Source organism: Gorilla gorilla, chromosome 6 (genome assembly GCF_029281585.2).
Source record: "Gorilla gorilla gorilla isolate KB3781 chromosome 6, NHGRI_mGorGor1-v2.1_pri, whole genome shotgun sequence".
Classification (NCBI taxonomy): domain Eukaryota; kingdom Metazoa; phylum Chordata; class Mammalia; order Primates; family Hominidae; genus Gorilla; species Gorilla gorilla.
Window position 1 is genome coordinate 163,327,367 of NC_073230.2, and position 22,053 is coordinate 163,349,419.

Here is a 22,053-nt window from a genome sequence, read left to right on the forward strand (position 1 = left end):
CAGAATCTCACAGAAAGTCTTGGACTCTTCTGGGTAGATTTTCTTTGTTACCAAGCTGAGTTTGTCAGTAGCTTACCTCTACCTGCAGGGATTGCATGCCCCTCCATCAGCTATGCTCGGGTGATGGGATTTATTTCTAGTTTTCTGGTATTTAAAATATTTAGAGAAGGAGTTCCAAAGGGTTCTCCAGGAATTTTACTATTTAACAAATATCTGAGGAAGGGAAAGGAGGCTGAGAAATTTGCATTACACATTGGCCTCTGTAAAGAATAACTACATCACTGCAGATTTCAGCATGCCTTTACATGCTGGTGAGCTAACCAGGCCAAGTCAATTTGAAGTGCCATGGAGTTTTCTATAATATATCAAGCTAAAGGGCTGGAGTGATCCCTGAATTGCCTTTGGGATGAAATCCAAACAGTGAAAGCCACTGCCCCTTCTTGCATCGCCACCTTTATGTTGCCTTCCAGTTTAAGAAGGAAGATTGAGCACAGAAATGTTCCTTGTTTTGATGGCAAAAGCACGTGGAAGTGACAGCAAAATAAATAACGAAAAACACAGCTGCAGCCGGGCATGGTAGCTCACACCTGTAATCCCAGCACTTGGGGAGGCTGAGGTGGGCAGATCACCTGAGGTCAGGAGTTCGAGACCAGCCTGGCCAGTATAGTGAAACCCTGTCTCTACTAGAAATACAAAAATTAGCCGGGCTCGTTGGCAGGTGCCAGTAATCCCAGCTACTCGGGAGGCTGAGGCAGGAGAATCGTTTGAATGTTGGAGGCGGAGGTTGCAGTGAGCCAAGATTACGCCATCGCACTCCAGCCTGGGTGATAGCGCAAGACTCCGTCTCAAAAAACAAACAAACAAAAGCATAGCTGCTTCTTTCTCAAAAACAAGAACAGGAGTTCTTCACATACCTGGATTGAAAGGGAAGACATCCTCATAAGAAGGAAGAACAGGTAAAAACCTACGGCAGGAGGGAAGGCCAAATTTCCATCATCCTCAAGTCATAGAGACTGAAGTCAGGCACAACAGGAGGGCTTGGAAGGTTGGTTTTCATGAGAGACCAGGGGTACATGGAGTCCCTGCCTGAAAACTGGGCTCATGGTCAGAAGGCCTCAGATCACATCACCCATTTGGGGGAAAGGGCTCCAGCCTAAATGACCACCAAGACTTAGTTTAGAGCTCTTACCTAGACAGAATCTCAAAACTGCCTGAGGACCACCAACCCAGGGGCCTCTCAAGACCCAGAACACTTGTAAGACAGAAGCTTACAACCAAGAACCACAAAGCATCTGCAGAAAACATCCCCCTATAATGCAGAAACCAACCCAACACACATGAAAACCAAAATCCAAAGAAATTTAAATCAATAGGGAAAAGAGAAAATGACATTTTAGATTTTTAAAATAACTATCACTATGCTAAAGCAGCATGAAACTATAAAATATGAGTAGATGATCTTGAAAAAGTTATTTAGATATATTAGATATTAAAATGTAATTATTTTAAATTTAAATCCTTAGTTGGGTAGTAGAACAGTCCAGGTGTATTAAAATATTGACAAATAGGAGATTGAACTGAAGAAATCATCCAAATACTCCCAAAGTCATAAAAAGGGAAAACTTAAGAAAAAGCCCGAGGTGTGGGGATTGACCTAGAAGCTGCAGCACAGTCCAGATGGGATTCTGGAAGGAGGGGATCAAACGCTGGAGGAGCCATATTGTATGAGATAATTACTGGTAGTATTCCTGATGTGAAGAAAAATAGTCTTTAAGCTGAAAATATTACTGACTGTTAAGCAGAATTTTTAAAGAAAATCCACAAGTGGACATTTTTCTAATGGAATTTCAGAGTATCAAATACAATGAGAGAATCTCCCTTCCCCTCTAGCATTTCCTGTTCACATTGTCTGCCACGCCAATGCCAACACACACAATCTCCTGAAAATACTGCATCCACCGACATCTTTCTGCCCTTACGAGCCTTCCTAGCTTGAATGTTTTTCTCTCTCCTTTATCTTGGCTAGCAGCCTCTTTCCTTCAGCAAGTCCTCCTGGAATCCCTCCCACTTTCTTATTTAATAGTCTGCTTCCATATCAGCAGGACAAGCCCTGTTCCTCTCAGCCCCGTCCCTGCTGTGTTCTGATCATTCGTTCTGCTTTGGCTCCACTGCTCTGTGAACTTGTATAAGGCCTTTCTCTTCTTCAGGGCTCAGCGTGGTTTGTGGAATGTGGCGGTCTCCTGTGCCTGTCATTATCTCAGATGATTTTGGGAATGAATCAAATGATAAACCAATGAATTAGATATCAGTTGAATGTGCAAATGAGCCATCTAGGTACAGAGAGGCCAGCGGTGAGTTTCTTAAGGAGACAGAGCTAATTAAGGACAGAGTCATGTCCTGGCTTGAATGGAACACTTTTAATAGCATATATCGTAATGCCTCCACCACATACTTTCCCTATATAGAAGTCTTAAGTGTTTTAAAAAATCTTTAAAAAACAAATAAAATTACAGTTTTTAAAATAAAATACATGTATAAAAAGAAAGATTTTCAGAAAGTGAATACATTGCCTTTTCATCTTTTATTTCCAACGTTTGTTTAAATGGCAGTCTTACATGTTTTTTCTTATGAGGCATATAGATACCTTAAGTTGCGTGGCTAGAATCATTCTTGAATAGTGAAGTTTAATCAGATAAAATGTAAATTTCAACATGATTATTATTTTCTGACCATGTACTTAAGAATGTCTCAGGAAGTTTTAGACTTCTTAATTGCAAGATCAGAGTGTAACTTTATTAGATTAATGTCTAGTAGTTTTTAAAATTCTCATTTATTGTCGTGTATATGGAAGTGCGTCATGTTTGAAGCCATGTGCCTTTTCCTGAGGCTGCTTCAGCCACACCTAGAAAGCTCCTAGAGCGAAGAAAGAACTTGGTTTGGTTTAATGCGCTATGTTCAGCACCCGGGATAGCTCCATATACAGTCATGTTTCACAGTAAGGCCACCTTGAGTCACAGCATTCTGTAATTTTCAAAAGACTGCTACACACAGTAACCCTATTTGATATTCAAGAGATCAATCAATGCACAAAGGAATACATGACTTTTCTGACAATTTCAGTAATTTGTCAACAACCAGACCCAAAAGGAAGAAACCAAAAGTGATGTAATAAAACCCATGCAATGCACTGGGGCCCTAGAAGCTTTTAAGATTTTATTTAGAGATTATTTATTCCTATTTGTTTATGTAATCCTAACAAAATTTCTTTCTATTTTTCTAACTTGCCACAGAGTTTAAAACAGAAAATTAAAAGAGGCAAATGGTTCTGTCAAGGTCAAGAACAACAACAGTCCAAAAAGTGTAACAGTCAGAAATTGAAACAAGAAACAGACATACCCACCAGACATTGAAATACAAAAACACACAGCTCTAGAGCCACTGAATGTGGAATGCACACAGACATATGCACCTCAGTTAGCACCAAGATCACCCCACATAGCAGCACAACAGGAAACTGTTGAAGTGAGAACTGGGAATCTTTGAAAAAAAATGTGCAATGATATTTAGCATCTTCTATTTAAGAGGGCAGGGAAGTAAATAAGCATCCTAGGTAGATAATGTCCATCAGATGTGGTCAAGTCAATATACAGAGGAGTTTCTTATTAGTATCACAGAAGTGAAGGTGGTGGAATGGGCTGGCCTGTAGGCTCACAGGTCAGGCATGCTGACAGCCCTGTGTCTTTTCAAAGTCAATAAGTGGATTTTTGTGCCTCTAATAGAGAGAGCCTCTTCTGAGGAGGAGCAAAAACTCTAGAAGCTTTGACCTCTGGAAATACGGGATAAAAGCTCTCAGATTTTTAAAGTCTCACCCACTGACGCCATTAACTAAACATCTCATCTTGGGATGAACATTAGCTGAGTGTGTTCACAGGCTTATCCCAAGTACCTTCTCCTAAGCCTTGTAACAGAGATGTGGCAAGGCGGAATCTGGTAGTTTGTGTACAGATAATTGGGGTTTGATCCTGTCTGAGCAAGAACTAACCCACAACCCAGAGACAGCCAGGGACAAGTGAACCTTATGGAGAATGAAGACCTAAGGAATATTTTCTGTGTCTTTGAATTCCCAGCAGCTAAAATGCTGCACTTAATGAATGCTTCATGATTGACCAATTACATCATATGACTGAGGTCCACTCTGGATATCCGTATCTTCCTCTCGACTATTCCCACCCTATTGTTCATAAATCAATCTTGAAAGAATTATTTACCTCTGTGCTGAGAAATATGATCACTTACATGCTGCAGGTGTGGGTGAGAAGGCGTGATGCCGTTCTACTGAATCATGATCTCCTTAGCATAGGTTTTGATAGTTTAATTAAAAACAGAATGCGAGACTGGCTTTTATCCCCGTTCACTTATGGACATCATGTGTGTTCCCATCCATACTATTTATAAATGACAATCAGAATGTTTATGGTCCTCTCATTTTACTAATTATGAAACAAGCTTAACTCTTTGCTTTTTTTTTTTTTTTTTCTAGCGGAAGATAATAGTCTGTCTCAAAAGAAGAAGGTCACTGCGGAAGATCTCTTCAGTGAAGACTTCAAAATTCATGACCCCGAGGCTAAGTGGATAAGTGGTGAGTCCAGGCCCTTCGTGCACGAGACATCGCTTCCCCATGCCTCACCCCCACTTTCAATAGGTTGGGTCTCGTAATTTGCCTCTCGGATTTCCCCCTTTGGCCACAGAAGGGGATCTACAGAGCTTTCGCTGTAGTCATCATCAGATTATCATTCTATGAAAATGTGTATCTGGTAAAATCAGGCTTTTGTAATGGTGTTGCCTCCCGAGCATCCACACAGCCTTCACTTAGTGAGAAATGGGTCTGCTGAAGACGTGTCCTTTGTGTGCCACCTCCCAGAGACATCATTTCTCCGGGGGAGCTGTGGGGTGTTGCTTAGCAACAGGAACAGTACAGGGCACGGTGAGCTTTCCTTCCTTCTCCACAATCTTCATTCCCCTTTGTTCTCTTGCTCTCTTTCCGTTAGGCAGAAGGACCAAAAGCAACTCATGGAGTTCTTGTAGAATAGCTTCCAAATGAAACTTGGAGTGCTGTACACAGATGCAGATTCATTTATTTTCCCTGTTGAACTTTAATTTGGATTAAATCTACTTTCCTTGTATGGGGGATTTTTAAAAAAAAAAAACAACAGAACAAAATACAGTTGGGGGCAGAAGGCATATCTTCACAATGCCTGTGTTGGTTCATAACATAATCTATTTCTTCTAATTGGGTCTGAAATAATTCAAGTGCATCCATGGAAGATGTACCCATCCCTCCGCAGGCCAAGTTGCCAGCACCTCCCTGTTGTCTCCATTGCTGTTGCTTACATTTAATCTTTGCTTCAGTGTAATACACTTGAAGGTTTATCCTCAAGCCAGAGAACTTTATAGTGATCAAAGTCTAGTTCAGATCCTTGCTTTTATAATAAATGAGGTCCAGAGAGGTCAAGTGACTTTTCTGAGGTCACAGAGCTGATGAGTGCGAGCTGTGGCTAGCAGACCGTCCCCTGACTTCCAATTCAGTGCTCTTCCCACCATCCTCTTTTGCTGAGTGATCGAGTGTTGTTGTATTTTTTTCTGTCAAACTGCTTCTAAAATGCTTTTCATGCTTCACAAACTCAGAAATCAATTAACAATGACTCTTGGCTGTTAGTCTCCTGCTTAGGGGCAATCACTTTTCTTTTGTCCTCTACTGTGGCTTCAGTATTCATTTCTGACCCTTAGATTAGCTTATTTAAAAGTGAAAAAAGTAGGTGGATCTCAGAGGGAATGTATTTTAGAAAACTGGGGAGAAATTACAAAAACAAAACAAAACACTTAGACTTGTGGTATTTAAGAAAATGAGTGAGCACAGTGGCTCACACCTGTATTCCAGCACTTTGGGAAGCCGAGGCAGGCAGATCGCTTGAATCCAGGAATTTGAGGCCAGCCTGGGAAACATGTTGAAACGTCACCTTTATAAAAAACTAGCCAGCCATGTGGGACCTCTGGTTCCAGCTACTTGGGAGGCTGAGGTGAGAGGATGGCTTCAGCCTGGGAGGTCCAGGCTGCAGTTAACCGTAATCATGCCATTGCCCTCCAACCTGGGTGACAAAGCGACACCCTGTCAAAAAAAAAAGAGTGAACCCTTTGGTATTTGTCAAAAACCAATTATAAAGGCTCAGTTAATCATTGCAGAGTTACTTCATTCACTTTAAGCTATTACGTCTTTAGGGAGCAGGTTTGTCCATGGAACTGTTTCTCAGTGGTATACATGGGAGTCACACCACCCACCACCATGATCTCCCACCACCACCACCAGCAGCACCAGCGCCAGCACCAGCACCACAGGCTTCTCTTTCTGCTCCTTCTCTGCTTCTACTTCTCCTTCTCGTGGAGAGGCAGAATTCAAGGATGAATCAAGAGGCCAGAAACAAGGGACACCAAACCTGAGCTCTAGAGTTCAGAGTAGGTTGGAGGAGGGCCTGGGAAGACGCCATGATATGTTGAAATAAAGTGTATTCATACCTATAAGGTATATATTTTTATTAGAAAGCCCATGGCATCAGACTTGGCCTAAAGCAGCATTCCATGTGCCAAAAAAAAAAAAAAAAAAAAGTATAAGCAGAGATGTGGAGACACAAGAGCACAGATGTTTCTGGAGGAACGTGTGCCAGTTCATGGTATAAGGAGTTTGATTTTTATGAGCAAATGAATGGAGTCTGCCCAGAGAGGCACTGGCTTTCTGGCCAGAGGAGACCAGCCAGATTTTCTTTATATCCGCAAAGCTGGGAGTTAATACATGCAATTGAGACGTGGCTATGTGCCCAGCAGAAAATGCTCAGCCTGCCTGTATCAGCAGGTTATGCCTATTCATAATGACCACCTGCAGTTCTAAATGGACCTGCCTTTGGTGTTGAGGAGCTTTCTTAGGATGATTCTCCCTCTGTAAATGTACATACTGAAGAAACTTTGCTGTGAAGTAACCAAGTGGTTGGGTCCCCAAATACAGGTTTGATTTGGAGTGTTTTGGACCCTAATAATTCCACTCACACATGACCCTCAGCTTCCCCTTACCTTTTTTTTTTTAACTTATTCCTCTTCCTAATCATTCTCTCTCTTCCCGCTCCCTAAAGAGGCAATAGCTTAAAGTGAATGAAGTAACTTTGCAATGATGAACGGAGTCTTTATAACTGGTTTTTGACAAATATATGGAGTTCACCCATTTTTTTCAATACCACAAGTCTAAGTGTTAAGATCTGGGAAAAGATTACTACAAATCCGTAGGATTATCTCATGTTGTAGAGCTGGGATGAGCCTTAGAAATTATTAGAACATTAATTCATTCAGTAAGAGATTTTTGAGTGCCCACAGTGTAGCAGACAAACTGCTGGGCCCAAAGGGGTGAGCGATTTGTTCATGGAACTGTTTCTTAGTGATAGACATAAGAATTATGACCCACCACCGCCATCTATCACCACTACCACCATCACAGGCTCCTCTTCCTCCTCCTCTTCCTCACATCACCATCATCATCATAACATCATCATCAAGATCATATTATCATCATCATTATCTTCTTGGTGTTTACTGTGTCTGAAGCTCTAGGCTAAATGATCTATATACATATATATATATAGACATTTAATTACCACAACTAAAATGATTCCCATTTTACAGATGAAGAAACTGAGTCTCAGGGTATTGAAATAACTTGATCAATATCACAAAGTTTGTAAGTAGCAAAATTCTGGTTTGAACCTAGGTCTGTCTGGTTTTTATAAACTACCCTATTCTGGATAAAATTCAGGTCTCCTGCCAGTTTCTTTTGCAACCTTAGTAGTTACATTGTGTATTTTAACCAAAATTATAGGTTCCGAACAGTTCAGAATAATTGCCACCTTTTGAAGTCTCTATTCTAGCTTTCTATTCCCATAGTGCCCATGTCAAAGTTACAAAATATGCAAGAGATGAAGAAAAATGGTGTAATTCTCTACAGAGGAAGAGACTTGATTTTGTTTTTGTATGTTTGTTTGTTTGTTTGTTTGTTTTTTAGTACACATTAACCACTGAAGTTAACAAGTGTACCTTGGGTTTAATATTGGAGTTAACAGTCTGGAACTAATACGCTTTATTTATCAGGAGGAAATGTGTTAGGTTGGAATTGAATTTCCCTTCCCTCATTTTTATACTGTAGGCTTAATTTTTTAAATCTACCTTGTCTGAAAATGATTGGTACAACAGCCTCACATTCTCTAACATCCTGAAGCCCTTGTAGACTTCCCTACTTGTTTGTTACAACTACTGGGGCAAGCCAAATGAGGTGTGCAAAGCCATGAAAAGGCCCACTCTGGGCCAGGTGTGGTGGCTCACGCCTGTAATCCCAGCACTTTGGGAGGCCAAGGTGGGTGGATCATTTGAGGTAAGGAGTTTGAGACCAGCCTGGCCAACATGGAAACCCTGTCTCTACTAAAAATACAAAAATTAGCCAGGCGTGGTAGTACACACCTGTAGTCCCAGCTACTCGGGAGGCTAAGGCAGCAGAATCACTCAAACCTGGGAGGTGGAGGTGGCAGTGAGCCGACATTGCGCCACAGCACTCCAGCCTGGGCGACAGAGCAAGACTCCATCTCAAAAAAAAAAAAAAAAAAGAAAAAGAAAAGGCTCACTCTGGGCTCCCTCTCAAAGAGGTGCACACTCCCAGAAGTGGTCACAGCATTGCCTCTCCAAGTATTTGCTCCATTGAGTAAATTCTTATACCTGTTATAACAACCGCATTGCACTTCTTAATCTTTTGGAGCCGCTTTGTGCCATTCTGGGACTCCACTCTAGGGGCTGTGATGAGATATTTTGGTTCCTCTTTGTTTACATGGACCAATCATTCTGGGCTCCCCTGGCCCGTTCCCTCTTTCTCATTTCTAGATGATGATAATTGCAAATCTCACCTTCTCTGCCCAACCCTGCAAACTCCCTCCCCATCCTCCTTCTCAGCTGAAACTGCCAGAAGAGAGCTTAGGAACACTCCCACTGTCCTGTCAACTGACATCAACACTGCCGCTGGCTGTTCCTGCACCACTCCCACCCCGCCCCTGCCCCACCCCACAGGTGACCTGTCTGCTGTCTGCATTCAATCTAAAGGAACCACAGATGCACTCGCTTCACTTACCTGAGGAATCATTACAGCAGGCCCCTCCTTTCTCCCCTAAATTTTTGTTCTGTATTGGCTGATTCCCATCATGAACCAAATGTGCTCTTCCTTCTCTTACCTTAACACAAACACCTCATCTCAAGTCCACATGCCCTGCCTGGCTCGGCCTGGCTTCCCTGTTCCCCTTTGCAGCCTGAAGCAGTCTTCTATCTGTAACATCTCCAGGTACTCTTCTTCCACTCTCCCTAAACCCACTCCCGTTAGGCTACCACGCCCAGCACTCTCCGAAACTCCTCTTGTCAAGGTCAGAGATGACCTCCAGGTTGCTAAATGCAACAGGCATTTCTCAGACCCCATCTTATTTTACCTGCCAGCAGCATTGGACACCATTGATTCCTCCTCTGCCCTGGATACACTTTTTTCTTTCTTGTCACCTCATGGACATCTCCTTTGCAGGAGTGTTGGCCTGTTCTCCCTCTTCTCCCTGAAGTTTAATATTGCTGCAAGACTCAGGACTTGTTCCTCTCCTTTTCATGGCTGCACGCCCTCCCTTGGTGTCTCCCTCCAGTCTTATAGTTTTAAATATCCTCCATTTACTGATGATTCCTAAACATATGTCATCAGACAAACCTTCTCTCAAATCTCTCAGATGTCTGAGAGACATTTCAATTTTAACCTTAATATCTCCAAGTCTCAGTCCTTGATTTCCCCCCAAAACCAAAAATACAAAAGAAAAAAAATCCACCCTATCCACAACCTTTCTGATGTCATTTGATGGAAAAATTTGTAGAACGAGCTAAGCACCTTCAAGTCATCTTTTATTCCACCTTTTCTCTAACATCCCACATCCGATCCATCAAGAAATCCTGCCAGCTCTGCCTTCAGAACACGCGTGCCCATCCTAGCCTCCACGTGATGTTTGGGTGCAAGAATACCATGGCAGACTTGGCATCAGTCCACTCAGAGGGTTGGAGGGCTGGACTCAAGCCCAGCAGCAGCAGGACAGGACCGAGGCTCTGCTCCGGCACCTCAGGTACTAGCTCAGGTGCAAGGAGAAGGGGTTGCTTGAGTGACTGGGGTGGAATTTTAATGTTTCTAACTTTAAAAGTCTGAACTCCTCAAGTTTCTCACTTATCCTCACTTTGTACTCCCCGAGGGGAAATAATTCACCCCCACAATGTTAGGTATTGTCTATATGATGATGAGTTTCAATTCTCTAGCTCAAATGCTCTTCCGAGCTATACACTGGAAGAGAGAGAGAGAGAGAGAGGGGTGTGTGTGTGTGTGTGTTTCGGTGTGTGTGTGTGTGTGTGTGTGTGCATGTCAGTCACTGGCTAATTTCCATGTCCACTGCAGTATCTTACATTCACCTCACGTCCTCATGCCCAGCACTACATCATCCTCCCCCAACCTCTTCACAGATCCCCCGCTGCTCACTGTGCGAGCACAGCCCTGGCCCCCCGACCCTCCATGTCTCAGACTCTACATGATCTGTTTACTTCTCCTGACTCATCACTGGCCATCTCCCCAGTTTTCTCTTAAACTTTGCCTACATGAACTTCTTTGGATTGCTTCAAAAGTCCATCTTCTTTTCCCCCAGAGTGGCTCTTACATAGGATGTTCCTTCTGTCCAGCCCACTCGCTCTCCTGTCCGTGTCCACTTGTGATCACTCCTAGTCACCACCCTGCATGTTATCTTTTTCCTTTAACTTGCTCCCTAATTCTTGCTCTGCCCCACATTGACTCTTCTGGTTTTGGATTCTCCTATATCCTGCACTGACCCTTTTGTTACCTACGTTAAGTATAATTATTTATGAATGTAAACTCCACAAGGATGGGACTCGCATCTCTGTTTACTGTGGTATCCCCAGCACCAGCAAAGTCCCCAGTTTGTGGCCATCCACGAAGACTTCTTGGGCGTTTTCTCATTTGATACTTAAACAGCCTAGTTTTAAAGATAAGGAAACTTACAAGCATGTGATTTCACATAGAATGGTTGGAAATCTTTTCTGATCATGTGATTTGGGGGCAGGGACCTGAAGGTGAGGATCACGCAGATGAGTTCTCTGGGGGAAAGCCTTCCAGGCAGGGTGGAACAACAAACACAAAGGTCTTGGTGCCGGAGGCTGCTTGGCATACTCATGAACAGTGTTGAGCCTGAGGAAGAAGAGCGAGAGATAAGATCAGAGTGGAGGCTGGGAACAGCATATGCAGGCTCTGTGGCGATGAAGGGGGCAAAGGGAGTATGGGGGAGAATTTAGAGAAGCTGAGAAGTTGGGTTTAACTTATTGGCACTGAAGGTTTTAGAATAACAATGACATGGTGCAAGCTTAGGCTGATATATCAACTTCTTGTATTATATATACTACACATTTATTATATGTATGTATTTATTACAGTAAATTAGAAATCAGAGATTAACACAAATTTAAAAGATAATAAAAATTACCTGTAACCCCTCTAACTGAAAATGGCCACTATTAAATTTTCATAGCTATCATTCCAGATAATAACATATATTGAATAATACTAAGTGTATTAAGTAGGAAAATATTCATAACCTATACATACATATATTCTCATGGCAGTAAGTATACATTGTCATTATCTTTTTAACATCTTAATAGTATTTCACAATATTAATGTGCCTTAATTTGAGCCATCTTCTGATATTGAAAGTTTAGGCTGTGACAGGAAAGGAAGTGGCAGGTATAAAAAGCCATGGTGAGTGACAAATCAGCAGGAGGTGGTAGTGTATAGAAATGGAACACCAGGGAATAGAGCACTGTCAAGGCTGACTTGAGGATCTCAGGCCTGGGCAGCTGGAATGGTGATTCTCTATTCTTGACAGGGAGTCAGTTTCTGTGACTGGATGAAGAGTTTGGAGTAGAAGTCTATGAGCAATAACTCAGTGGAAATGTTCGTTAGGTATTGAGAACTGGGGATGAAGCCAGGTGAGAGGTTGGAGCCATCTGGAGGACTATGGAAAGCGTGGGTAGTGGAGGTGCTGCTCAGAGCCTCTCGGAGGGAAGAGGGAAAGAGGGACACGGAGGTGTCTGAGGAAGTGTGGTCAGGGAGGCAGAAGGAGAACTTCTACCACCACATCAAAGTCAAGGCAGGAGAAAATGCTCTAGGCGAGTTAGTGTGCTGCCGATTTTGTAACGGCAGATGTAAATGAAAAACCACCCCACAGTCGCCAGGCACCTCTTCCTGGCTCACAGCCCCAGGGACGTGTTTTTGTAGACAATAGTGGTGATCATTTGAGTCATATTTAAATTGTTTATTTCTTTCTTTTAAAGGTAAACTGAGGCACAATACAATTTTTTTTTAAAGCATTTATTTGAGCAAACAGTGATTCGTGAATTGGGCAGCTCCAAACCAGAAGTGGTTCTGGGGTTCTACCAAGGGAACAAGGGAGAAGGCTTTTATAGAACAAAGACAGAAGCAAAGCAACTATTTGATTGGTTACAGTTATGGAGTTGCCTTATTTGGTCAATCCTGTTGGAAAGTTCTTAGTTACAAAAGTTAGTTGGGAGCTTCTGACTGGTTAGTCTTTAAGTTTCACTTTTCTTTAATATAGGCATTTATGAGAAAAAGCCCAGGTAAAGTTTTTGTTTTGTTTTGTTTTGCTTTGCTTTTGAGACGGAGTCTCGCTCTGTCACCCAGGCTGGAGTGCAGTGGCACAATCTTGGCTCACTGCAACCTCCACCTCCCGGGTTCAAGCGATTCTCCTGCCTCAGCCTCCCTAGTAGCTGGGGTTACAGGTGCACACCACCACGCCTAGCTAATTTTTGTATTTTTAGCAGAGACAGGGTTTCCCCATATTGCTCAGGCTGGTCTTGAACTCCTGACCTCGTGATCTGCCCGCCTCGGCCTCCCAAAGTGTTGGGATTACAGATGTGAGCCACCACGCCCAGCCCAGGTTAAATTTTATTTATGTTTGCAATTCACACAAAGTCAAGGTCACTTACACTTACAAGGCCAACTGGCTTTCTCTCCTTGAGGATTCTTTAGGCCTTTTAACTTACTTTTAACATCACTAACCACACTAATTTATATGGCAAGTACCCTCTTATTGACACTGTTTCAGACTATAGTAGGGGAAAGGTTAATTCCAGAAGCAGGGTGAAAGACACTTACATGCAGACAGCTTTCCACCCTCTCCTCACCGCATTTGTGACCAACAGAAAGTGTCTCCTCTGTCTTAACAGAATTTGTCACTCTGCTCAGGTAGCTGATGCCACTGCACCTGGTGAGCCACCTAGCTCAACAAACATATTTGCTTTTACAGATCTGCCTTTTATGAAGGCAGCCTGGGCTAAACCTTGGAAATGGTTTGATAAGCCCCATGCCCTGTGCTCTGAGCAAATCAAAGCCTCCTGCATCCTTCAAGGGGTCCCCTCTCCTCCCGTCTCCTCCCAGTATCTCTTGGATGCAGGCAGGCCTGGAGCTGATTGACAGAAGCTGCTCGCTGGGCCTGATTAACTTGTCTGCTAGCTCCAGGCAGAGCTTGGCCTCACAGCCCATCCGGCTCCTGCCTCCTCCCCGCCCCCTGCAGCATGTTCAACTTTAGTCTGAATATGGTGATAGACCATGTGGCTGGCACCAGCATCTCTCCACTGTCTGTGTTTGTTTACGCTCATTTTCATTAATCCAGCCACTTGTTAGCAGAGAGCCCTCTGTGTCTCTAGGATGCGGTACTAGAGAGACTGTAAAATTGAAGAAAATTGCTTCCTTTGAATGGAGGAAAATATCAGCTGGCTGGTTGATACTGGAAAAGTATATGTTTCAGAAGATAAAATTGGAGTTAGTGCACAGGGCTCAAAGCAACTTGATTTCCATATGTGCTTTATCCTCTTCTCTTTTGTTATACTGAAAAAACAGATGTTTTTTTTTTTTTAATAAAGCTTATGGGGTTAGGTAGAGGGGGGAATTCAAGTTTAAAATGGTTTGGGTATTTCCACTGCTTTTTGGAGGCCACATTTTTCAATCAAAACCATTAAGCCTTAGAATTGCAGAGAGTAATAAAGTCCCCTCGAGGTCATTTGGTGCAGCAGCCTGTATCCCATGGCCAGCAGGGACTTCAGGGAAGTACCCAGGAAGGGCAGGCTTCGTAAGAGGGACTGTGTTCTCCCATGGCTCTGAGAGTGTTTGGAGAGCCTAATAGTGATCATTTGAAGTCATTACATAAAATACACACTGAAGCACATCGTTGTACCTTAATGAAGTCCTTAAGAAATAAACAAAATGTAATTACGGTTTACATTGGTGTAAACCACCAGTTTATTTTTTCTCTCTTTTGTTGTCATGCTCAAGGTCGCACCTTTCCTTAAGAGAAGAGAGCCTCAGTTGTCTGGCATTAGGAACCCAATCATGTCTCTGAGTATTTTTGTGCAGTAAAATCTGTCCATGCCATCACTCCCATTTTTTCTGCCTAACACAGTTTCAACAGTATCCCGTCTGCACGGCCAGGCTCATCCTTAATGCATCTTCCCCATTTCTGGTCTCTGAGCTAAGACAATTATTTGCTTAAACTTCTGCAAAAGTTTCCTATTGCAGTTTTCTATAGTACCTACGGGAAGAACTCAAAAGACAGTATCATTTAGCGCCAGTGGCAGCGGATGCAATAATTGCAACAGGAATTGAAAGGATAACAGTAGCTGCATGAAATATCTCAGTTATTTCATTTCAGTCTTCACTGAAACCCATGGAGGCAGGAATTTTTTTTATTATACTTTAAGTTTTAGGGTACATGTGCACAATGTGCAGGTTTGTTACATATGTATACATGTGCCATGTTGGTGTGCTGCACCCATTAACTCTTCATTTAACATTAGATATATCTCCTAATGCTATCCCTCCCTCCTCCCCCCACCCCACAACAGTGCTGGAGAGGATGTGGAATTTTTACCTTTACTTTAGAAATAAGGGAACTATGAGTCAAAGACACTAAATCACTTTTTCAAAGTTACCAAGATGGCTTTAGAGAATCCAGGGTGTTCCTGCCTCAGTGTGCCTTGCCTCCCCAGTCTCCTCACCACCCCTACTCATGGCCTCTGTTTTTTTTTTTTTTTGAGATGGAGTCTCACTCTATCGCCCAGGCTGGAGTGCAGTGGCACGATCTCAGCTCACTGCAACCTCCGCCTCCCAGATTCAAGTAATTCTTCCGCTTCAGCCTCCTGAGTAGCTGGGACTACAGGTGTGTGCCACCACGCCCAGCTAATTTTTGTATTTTTAGAAGAGACAGGGTTGCACCATGTTGGTCAGGCTGGTCTCGAACTCCTGACCTCGTGATCTGCCTACCTCGACCACCTAAAGTGCTGGGATTACGGGTGTGAGCCACTATGCCCGGCCACTCATGGCCTCTATTACCACGTTCCTGGCCATATTAGGTTCTTTGGCAGCTTTGTGACTTTATTGCTCTTCTCTTTTTCTGAAAATACCATTGCTCATCACTTCTCTGCTTCAGAAAGTCTCATTAATCCTCATGGCTTGACCCAAAATACATTCTCTCTGATTTTCCAAATTAGAATTAGTTGTGCACTCCATGATACCGCAATAGAACTTTACAAAACTTCAGTCAGAGCATCAGCTTGTGAACCAGCTAGGGTTGGACCACCTTGGGGATGCAGCCCACTTCGCAGAGGCTGGATGCACTTCCTCCGTCTGAAAGCAGCAAGAGGTGTGTCTTGGGGCAGGGCAGCCGATTTCTTCCACACCACGCTGGTCCCTTCCAGAGGTGCTGTAGGTCCTCTGCCTGTAGGTCCTCTGGGGGGACTCTAGTTCCTAACTGATGGATGATGCTGGGCCCCGCTGCTGATGCTGCTTAATTCATAATTTGGGGACTCAAGTCTCTGCAGGCTCCACTGGGCCAACTTGCTTCCTGCAGAGATACATGTTCAGACTCTACTAATTACTTTTCCTTGGCAAATGTTGCATCCCTGGGAAATTTAAATACAACTTCCATCTTTGTTGACTCCAGTTTAGAACCTGGCCAAGACTGAAATCGCGTTTCCACTTTATTTGTTTGCAGTATACAGAGGGACAGGCTCTTCTTTTTTTGTTTTTGCTTTTTTGATTTAGGGAAATAAATATTTGATTTTGTGTGTATATACATGTATACGTACTTTTTTTTCTCTTAAGTAAAGGGATCTCATGTGAGATGTTCATGTTTTTTTCCTACTCCGATAAGTAGACAGATATTCTCCAGGTCATTATACGGTTGTTTCCAGGGCTCCAAGGATCTTCAAGAAATAATCCTGAAGACCCCACCGTACTCAGCCCCTCCATCCTCCTACCTAATAGAGCAGATGACAGGATACGCCGTGCAGCGTGCCTTGTGGCCAGCCTGGTCTTTCTTCAAGGTCAGCTCAAAATCAAAGCCTGGGGCAGGCGGTTTTCTGCCTGGCAACGCAGCTCAGCCCCAGCAGCCCACAGACCAGGATGCAGGAGTTTGTTTTACTTTAGTTCCATTCCAATTAAAAGCGTCTGAGAGCTCAGGTGAATCCCAGTGCACTGTAGCTGTTTGGCCCAAGGGTGAGATTCTGCCGCGTCCTCTTTTTAGAGTGAAGCGCATTCAGAAGGCCCATTAATTAGAGACTATTCATCCTTCAACACGATGATCCTCACAGGAGCACTGACACCACCATTTATTGTCTCAGTTAAATTGCTTCACAGAGTCCTTAACCATGGCAACCTGCTAGGGCCTCATTAATTATCATTGACATCTTCTCAAACATCGATCACCTTAATTAATAAAAAAGACTCAGTTGATCTCTTCGGTAACTGGGCACCGTCCCCTGTGACTCATCAATCTTTTGCCCACAGCACGTCTCACTTCACATTCAGGTGTCTGTTTGCATCTCTGTCTGGCTCTTGACAGCAAACATCTTGGGGGTCACAGGTATGTTGTAGTAATGATCATAGTTCCCTCATAGGTCACAGTGTCTGGGGTGGGATAAAGTCTCAATAAATATTAACTGATTGAATGAATGATTCAGCACATGGGCAAATTGAGTCTCCAGAGAAGAGGACTCTGGGAACTGAATTTTTGGTTAATTGAGGGCTGACCAGGCTCTTTATTGTAACTCTTCGTGTTTTAAGAAAGTAGACACACGTGGGCGGGGCAGGACCCAGTAGCTCACGCAAGCCTGTAATCCCAGCACTTTGGGAGGCCGAGGCTGGCGGATCATGAGGTCAGAAGATCGAGACCATCCTGGCTAACACAGTGAAACCCCGTCTCTACTAAAAATACAAAAAAAGTTAGCCGGGCGTGGTGGCGGGTGCCTGTAGTCCCAGCTACTCGGGAGGCAGTGAGCCAAGATTGCGTCACTGCACTCCAGCCTGGGTGATTGATAGAGCGAGACTCTGTCTCAAAAAAAAAAAGAAAGCAGACACACCTTTGTAATGAGAAACGCACATCTGATTCTATTTTCTTGCTTTAACTGGGACTCTCTCTAACAGATGAAAGAGATAGCTCCTGCCACTCCTCATACTAGATGTGTTCTCCATCGTAAGTTTGATACTTGCCACTTATTGATCATGTGCAGAATGTGCCAGACATGATGCTAAGTTCTTAATCACTTACACCTGTCCCGTGAAAGACAGGCGAGGCCATCGTCTCTACACAGCCCACATATTTACAAATCTTCCAACTGGATGGGGCCATCCAGAAACACAGGCATGAAGCTATGTCCTATGGAAGGTACTGTGGCCTTTTAAATATTTGGGGTGTGATATCATCCTGGTCTCTTTTCCACCTAAACCCCCGTCCCTCCTCCATCCTCCATCCTGTGCATCACTGGGACCTCATGACGTGTTTATCTCTCAGCAATACTTTGCTACCAGCACTGCATCTTCTCTGTTTTCCAAAATACACTCACACAAACATGCTTCATAACAGACATTTACAAAAAGTGACAGGATGACAAAGGAGAACTGTGGGTACCACAGAAGATGAAGCAACACCGATATGAACAGCACGGCTTGCTCTTCTTAAAGCCCCTAGACATTCTTGCTTGAGAGAACCTTTCCTTGACTGCCCCTTTTTCTCTTGTTTATGGGGTCTTCCAACAACTGCATGGCCTGGTTGCGCTGCGGTTGCTTCTATCACAGAACTTTTCCGTAGCCCCCATTGCCCTAAACTTACCAATAAAGACCAAGTTGGGATTCACGGATATCGAAGTGAATCAGAGTTCTCTTCAAACTTAGTGTGAATCTCATGTTCACATTTAAAATGCTTTAGGGGCCCTTTTGTGCAGGGCTGACACCCATATCCTATGCTCCCTTCGCAAGCTGAGTATTTGCAGGACGCTGTTCTGAGATTGGTGTAGACCTTTCTAATATCCGGCACTTTGCAGTTGAAATGGAATTCGTGCTTTGTGGTGTCTTTTCTCATATCTCTTTAGTGTAAAAGTGGTAGAAATGTATAGAAATAGATATAGCATCTGGATATTGTGATGCTGAGCAGGTTCTGGGCTTTTAAACCCAAATTTCAAAAATAAGTGCCAACCTCATATCTGATGCTTCTGCCGAGTGCTCCCTGGAACCCAGCCTAGACCGTCTCTTGGGTCAGGATCTTCTGTTCTCTCTCAAGACCCCTTATTCATTCCCCCTCTTCTCTGAATATTTTGGGCTCCTCTGAAATGTTCTCCCTCCAGAAAAAAAAACAGGTGATAGCTCTCAGATTCCAGCAATTTATGAAGCAGATTAATCTAGCTGTGCTGGTCAGGCCTCTCTCCCGTGCTCCTGCCTCAGGTACCTTTCTCAAGGATCAACAAAAAGCCAAATGCAGGAATTTCCCCAAACGAAAGATACGTTTCTGGAATTTCTACCCTTTGCGAGGCAAGGAACCGACATGTGCATTAATTTTCTTAACTTCTCCCAGATCACATTCTTACACAGGACAACCCAAAGAAGGGAAAGATAGAATAAACCTCGGAAGTTCAAAGTAGCAGAATGTTTCTTATTTACACCAGTGTTACAGATCGGGGGCCCTAGAATCAGAGAAGTTAAGTCACTTACCTTAGGCCACACAGCTAATAGGTGACAGAGCTAGTCTTTACTTTGAAAATGCTTCTGACAATTCTGAAAACATGCCCAAAGTCCAGTGGAAAGTTATGTTCACTAAATACAGTGGTACCAATGAAGTCTTCATAGGGTTGAACTTGAATCTGCAGTGGAAATCTGGAAGTATCTGTGAAGGATGAGACAACACCCCCAGGTGTCTCTTCCCCCCACTCCCTCGTGCTCTCTCAAGATCAGCCCAGCTCATTAGTGCAGCCCGTGGCCACATCCAAAGCACGCAGCCCTCCTTGCTGCAGTCTTTTGCAAGCTAGGCATCCTGAAGGTCACAGCAGAAGTGCTGTGGGGTAAAGGATGAGTTTGTCAGCAGTGCCCCGTGGCTGCCTGGGGCTCTGAAGGGCAGCCAGATGGAGTGTGAGCTTTGCCTTTTCCACCAGATGTTATTTACTTATTTTTGCTGTTGATTTATTTTTCTGTTAGCTTCTCACTCCCATCTCAAACACCTCTGGGCACCAAATACTTGAATGTAGTTTGTGATCCGCAAAGACAAATTCCTAATAAAAGTCTGAAAATAAAATAATGTTGCTGGAGAATTATTTGGGATACTTAAAAGTGTTGTGTGTTGTATCTAACGTGTTGCTGGTGTTTTCCATACATCCATGCTAGCTGCTTGGGAATTGCCGAGTTCTGAGTCAGGAATTTTAATGGGCACATTTATTCAGACCCTGAGCCTCTGCTGCTTAGTTCTCACCAGTGATAACATAGTTTACAGAGTGACAGCCGGAGACCAGGAATGAAGCTTTATAAGTCATTTTAATTATTTGATATTACTTGTAAGTTGCTGAAGGAAGGAGACTCCTGTATGACTATACTGTAGGTGTCTATTTGCGACACACCAGTGAACACGCACGTGCGATATACAAAGGACAGAATGCATGTGTGATGGTCAGCGACTGAGAATGCCCCTTTCTGGCTGCTATCAGAGGGGTGCATGGCAACAAAATGTCATCCCAATCTCTCATGGGATGTTTTCTTTTCCAACTTTCTTCTCAATGGCTTCTGACATTAAAATAGGTTTTTACTGAATATGAAGTACTTATGTTCCTCATTAAAACCCAGATTGTTGGGTTTTAAAAACTTAATGTTGGATTAAGATCTCCTAATAAGCAAGGTTAAACAAACAAGGGGGTTGGAAATAAAATTAGGGCGTGCCAATTTACCAGCTGCTGTGCGTTAGCAACAATGGCCCTGTTAGCGCTTCCCCAGGTTCTTCATTAAGCTCGGAAAATCCTTCCTCCCTGATTGCTCAGATCCCACAGATGAGCCTAGAAGAAATTATTAAATGTCTAAGAAAAGACACAACATATTCAAGTCTAAAACGATGTTTCTATTTCACTTTGAGGCTCAAGTAAACCCATCCCCCGCCCCTTGTTCTCTTCCCATCATCTTCCTTTGCCATTGGAGCCTACAATTCGTCCAGAATCCTTTCCTCTTTTGAATCAGTCCTTGAGACAGCATAAAAGAAGAACAAAAGCTCCACCTTATCCCATCGCCATCCACCTGTCTTACATACTTGAAGAACAGGAGAAGATAAATAAGATGGCCCAGCATGGTCATTTTCTAATTTTTATGGAGGGACTTGAATTTGAAACTGACACCACTGACTGTGATCATGCCCCCAGCATACGAAGGAGGATTTTCCTTTGGGCTCCCAGGCAGATTTAGGCAAGTTCCTCTTCTCTGCCTGCCGTGACCTTTAGAAATCATCCACTAATGTGTCTTTTCATGACTTCCCTTCCAGCATTAAGTTCCAGGAACTTAATCTCTTTAAGTGATTTCTGTCCAAGCTCAGTAGCTCAAGGATCCCATAATGTTACCAAAAAAGACTAAGATCTCCATGGTTCTAGCTGCATCCAACAATGTAAACAGGTAAAGTAGCATCCTTGGAGCATCTTTTATTCACTTTATAAATATGATAAAAGTGCTGCTAGATGCCTAAAGCTCTGATTTGTTAGATGACTTGGGATCACAAAGGCAAATAAGACAAGCTTTGTACCTTGTATGTAGAGCAGAAGGTATATTTTAAATGTTAAAAGCCATTGCTTTATTTTTATTTGATTATGCTGGAGGCTGAATCTGTAACACCTTGTATAGCACCCAGGAAGTATTAGTTAAGTGAATGCATGCAGACGCACACCACATGGTTCCAGAAAGGATTTTGGGCAACTCAGTGCAAACATCAGATAGCAATATCCCAAATCCCAACAACTACAACAAAAAGAAAATAGGAGAAAAGATGAGATCTGTGCCCGCAGTGCATGTTGATTTAATAGGAATTTCAAAAGAAAAAAGGACAGCTGTGGCCAGGTGTATATCCAAAGCCTGCTTTCTCCTTCTCGCCTCACCTCTGCTGGTTTCTGGAGCTCACACTCGCTCACCTCGTCCTTCCCTCGTTCCACCCATTCCCTATTCTGGTGGGATACCGCACCGGGTGTTATGAGTACATTAGCTCATTTGATATTCACAACCATTCCTGCTGGCTGGTGGTATCTCCATTTTACATATGAGGAAACTGAAGGTTAGAAAGGCTGATGAGGATCACGAGTCTCATGGCTAGTGTCATAAGAGAGCAGATATGACTTCAGGCTTGTCTGTCTCCAAAAGCCTTTGATGTGGACCCTACACCATGCTACAAGGAGGTTGTTCTCTAATCCGGGATGAAGCTCTTGTTCTTCTTGTTTTTCCTTTTCCTCAACATATGAGGATTTGTTCTGAAGATCAGCAGTAAAATCTCACTTAAGGGTTGAGGCTTGTTTTAAACGAGTCCAGAACTAAGATGT

General features: G+C 43.3%; 1 protein-coding gene across 5 annotated transcripts in view; it reads left to right on the forward strand.

The window, feature by feature from the left end:
* DPP6 (dipeptidyl peptidase like 6) overlaps positions 1-22,053 on the forward strand; it is a 1,146,878-nt gene that overhangs the window by 726,777 nt on the left and 398,048 nt on the right. For all 5 annotated transcript variants that reach the window (XM_063708874.1, XM_019031374.4, XM_019031375.4 and 2 more), the window contains one exon: positions 4,541-4,639. In XM_063708874.1, the coding sequence (XP_063564944.1) occupies positions 4,541-4,639 (99 nt within the window). The remainder of the gene's footprint in view (positions 1-4,540; positions 4,640-22,053) is intronic.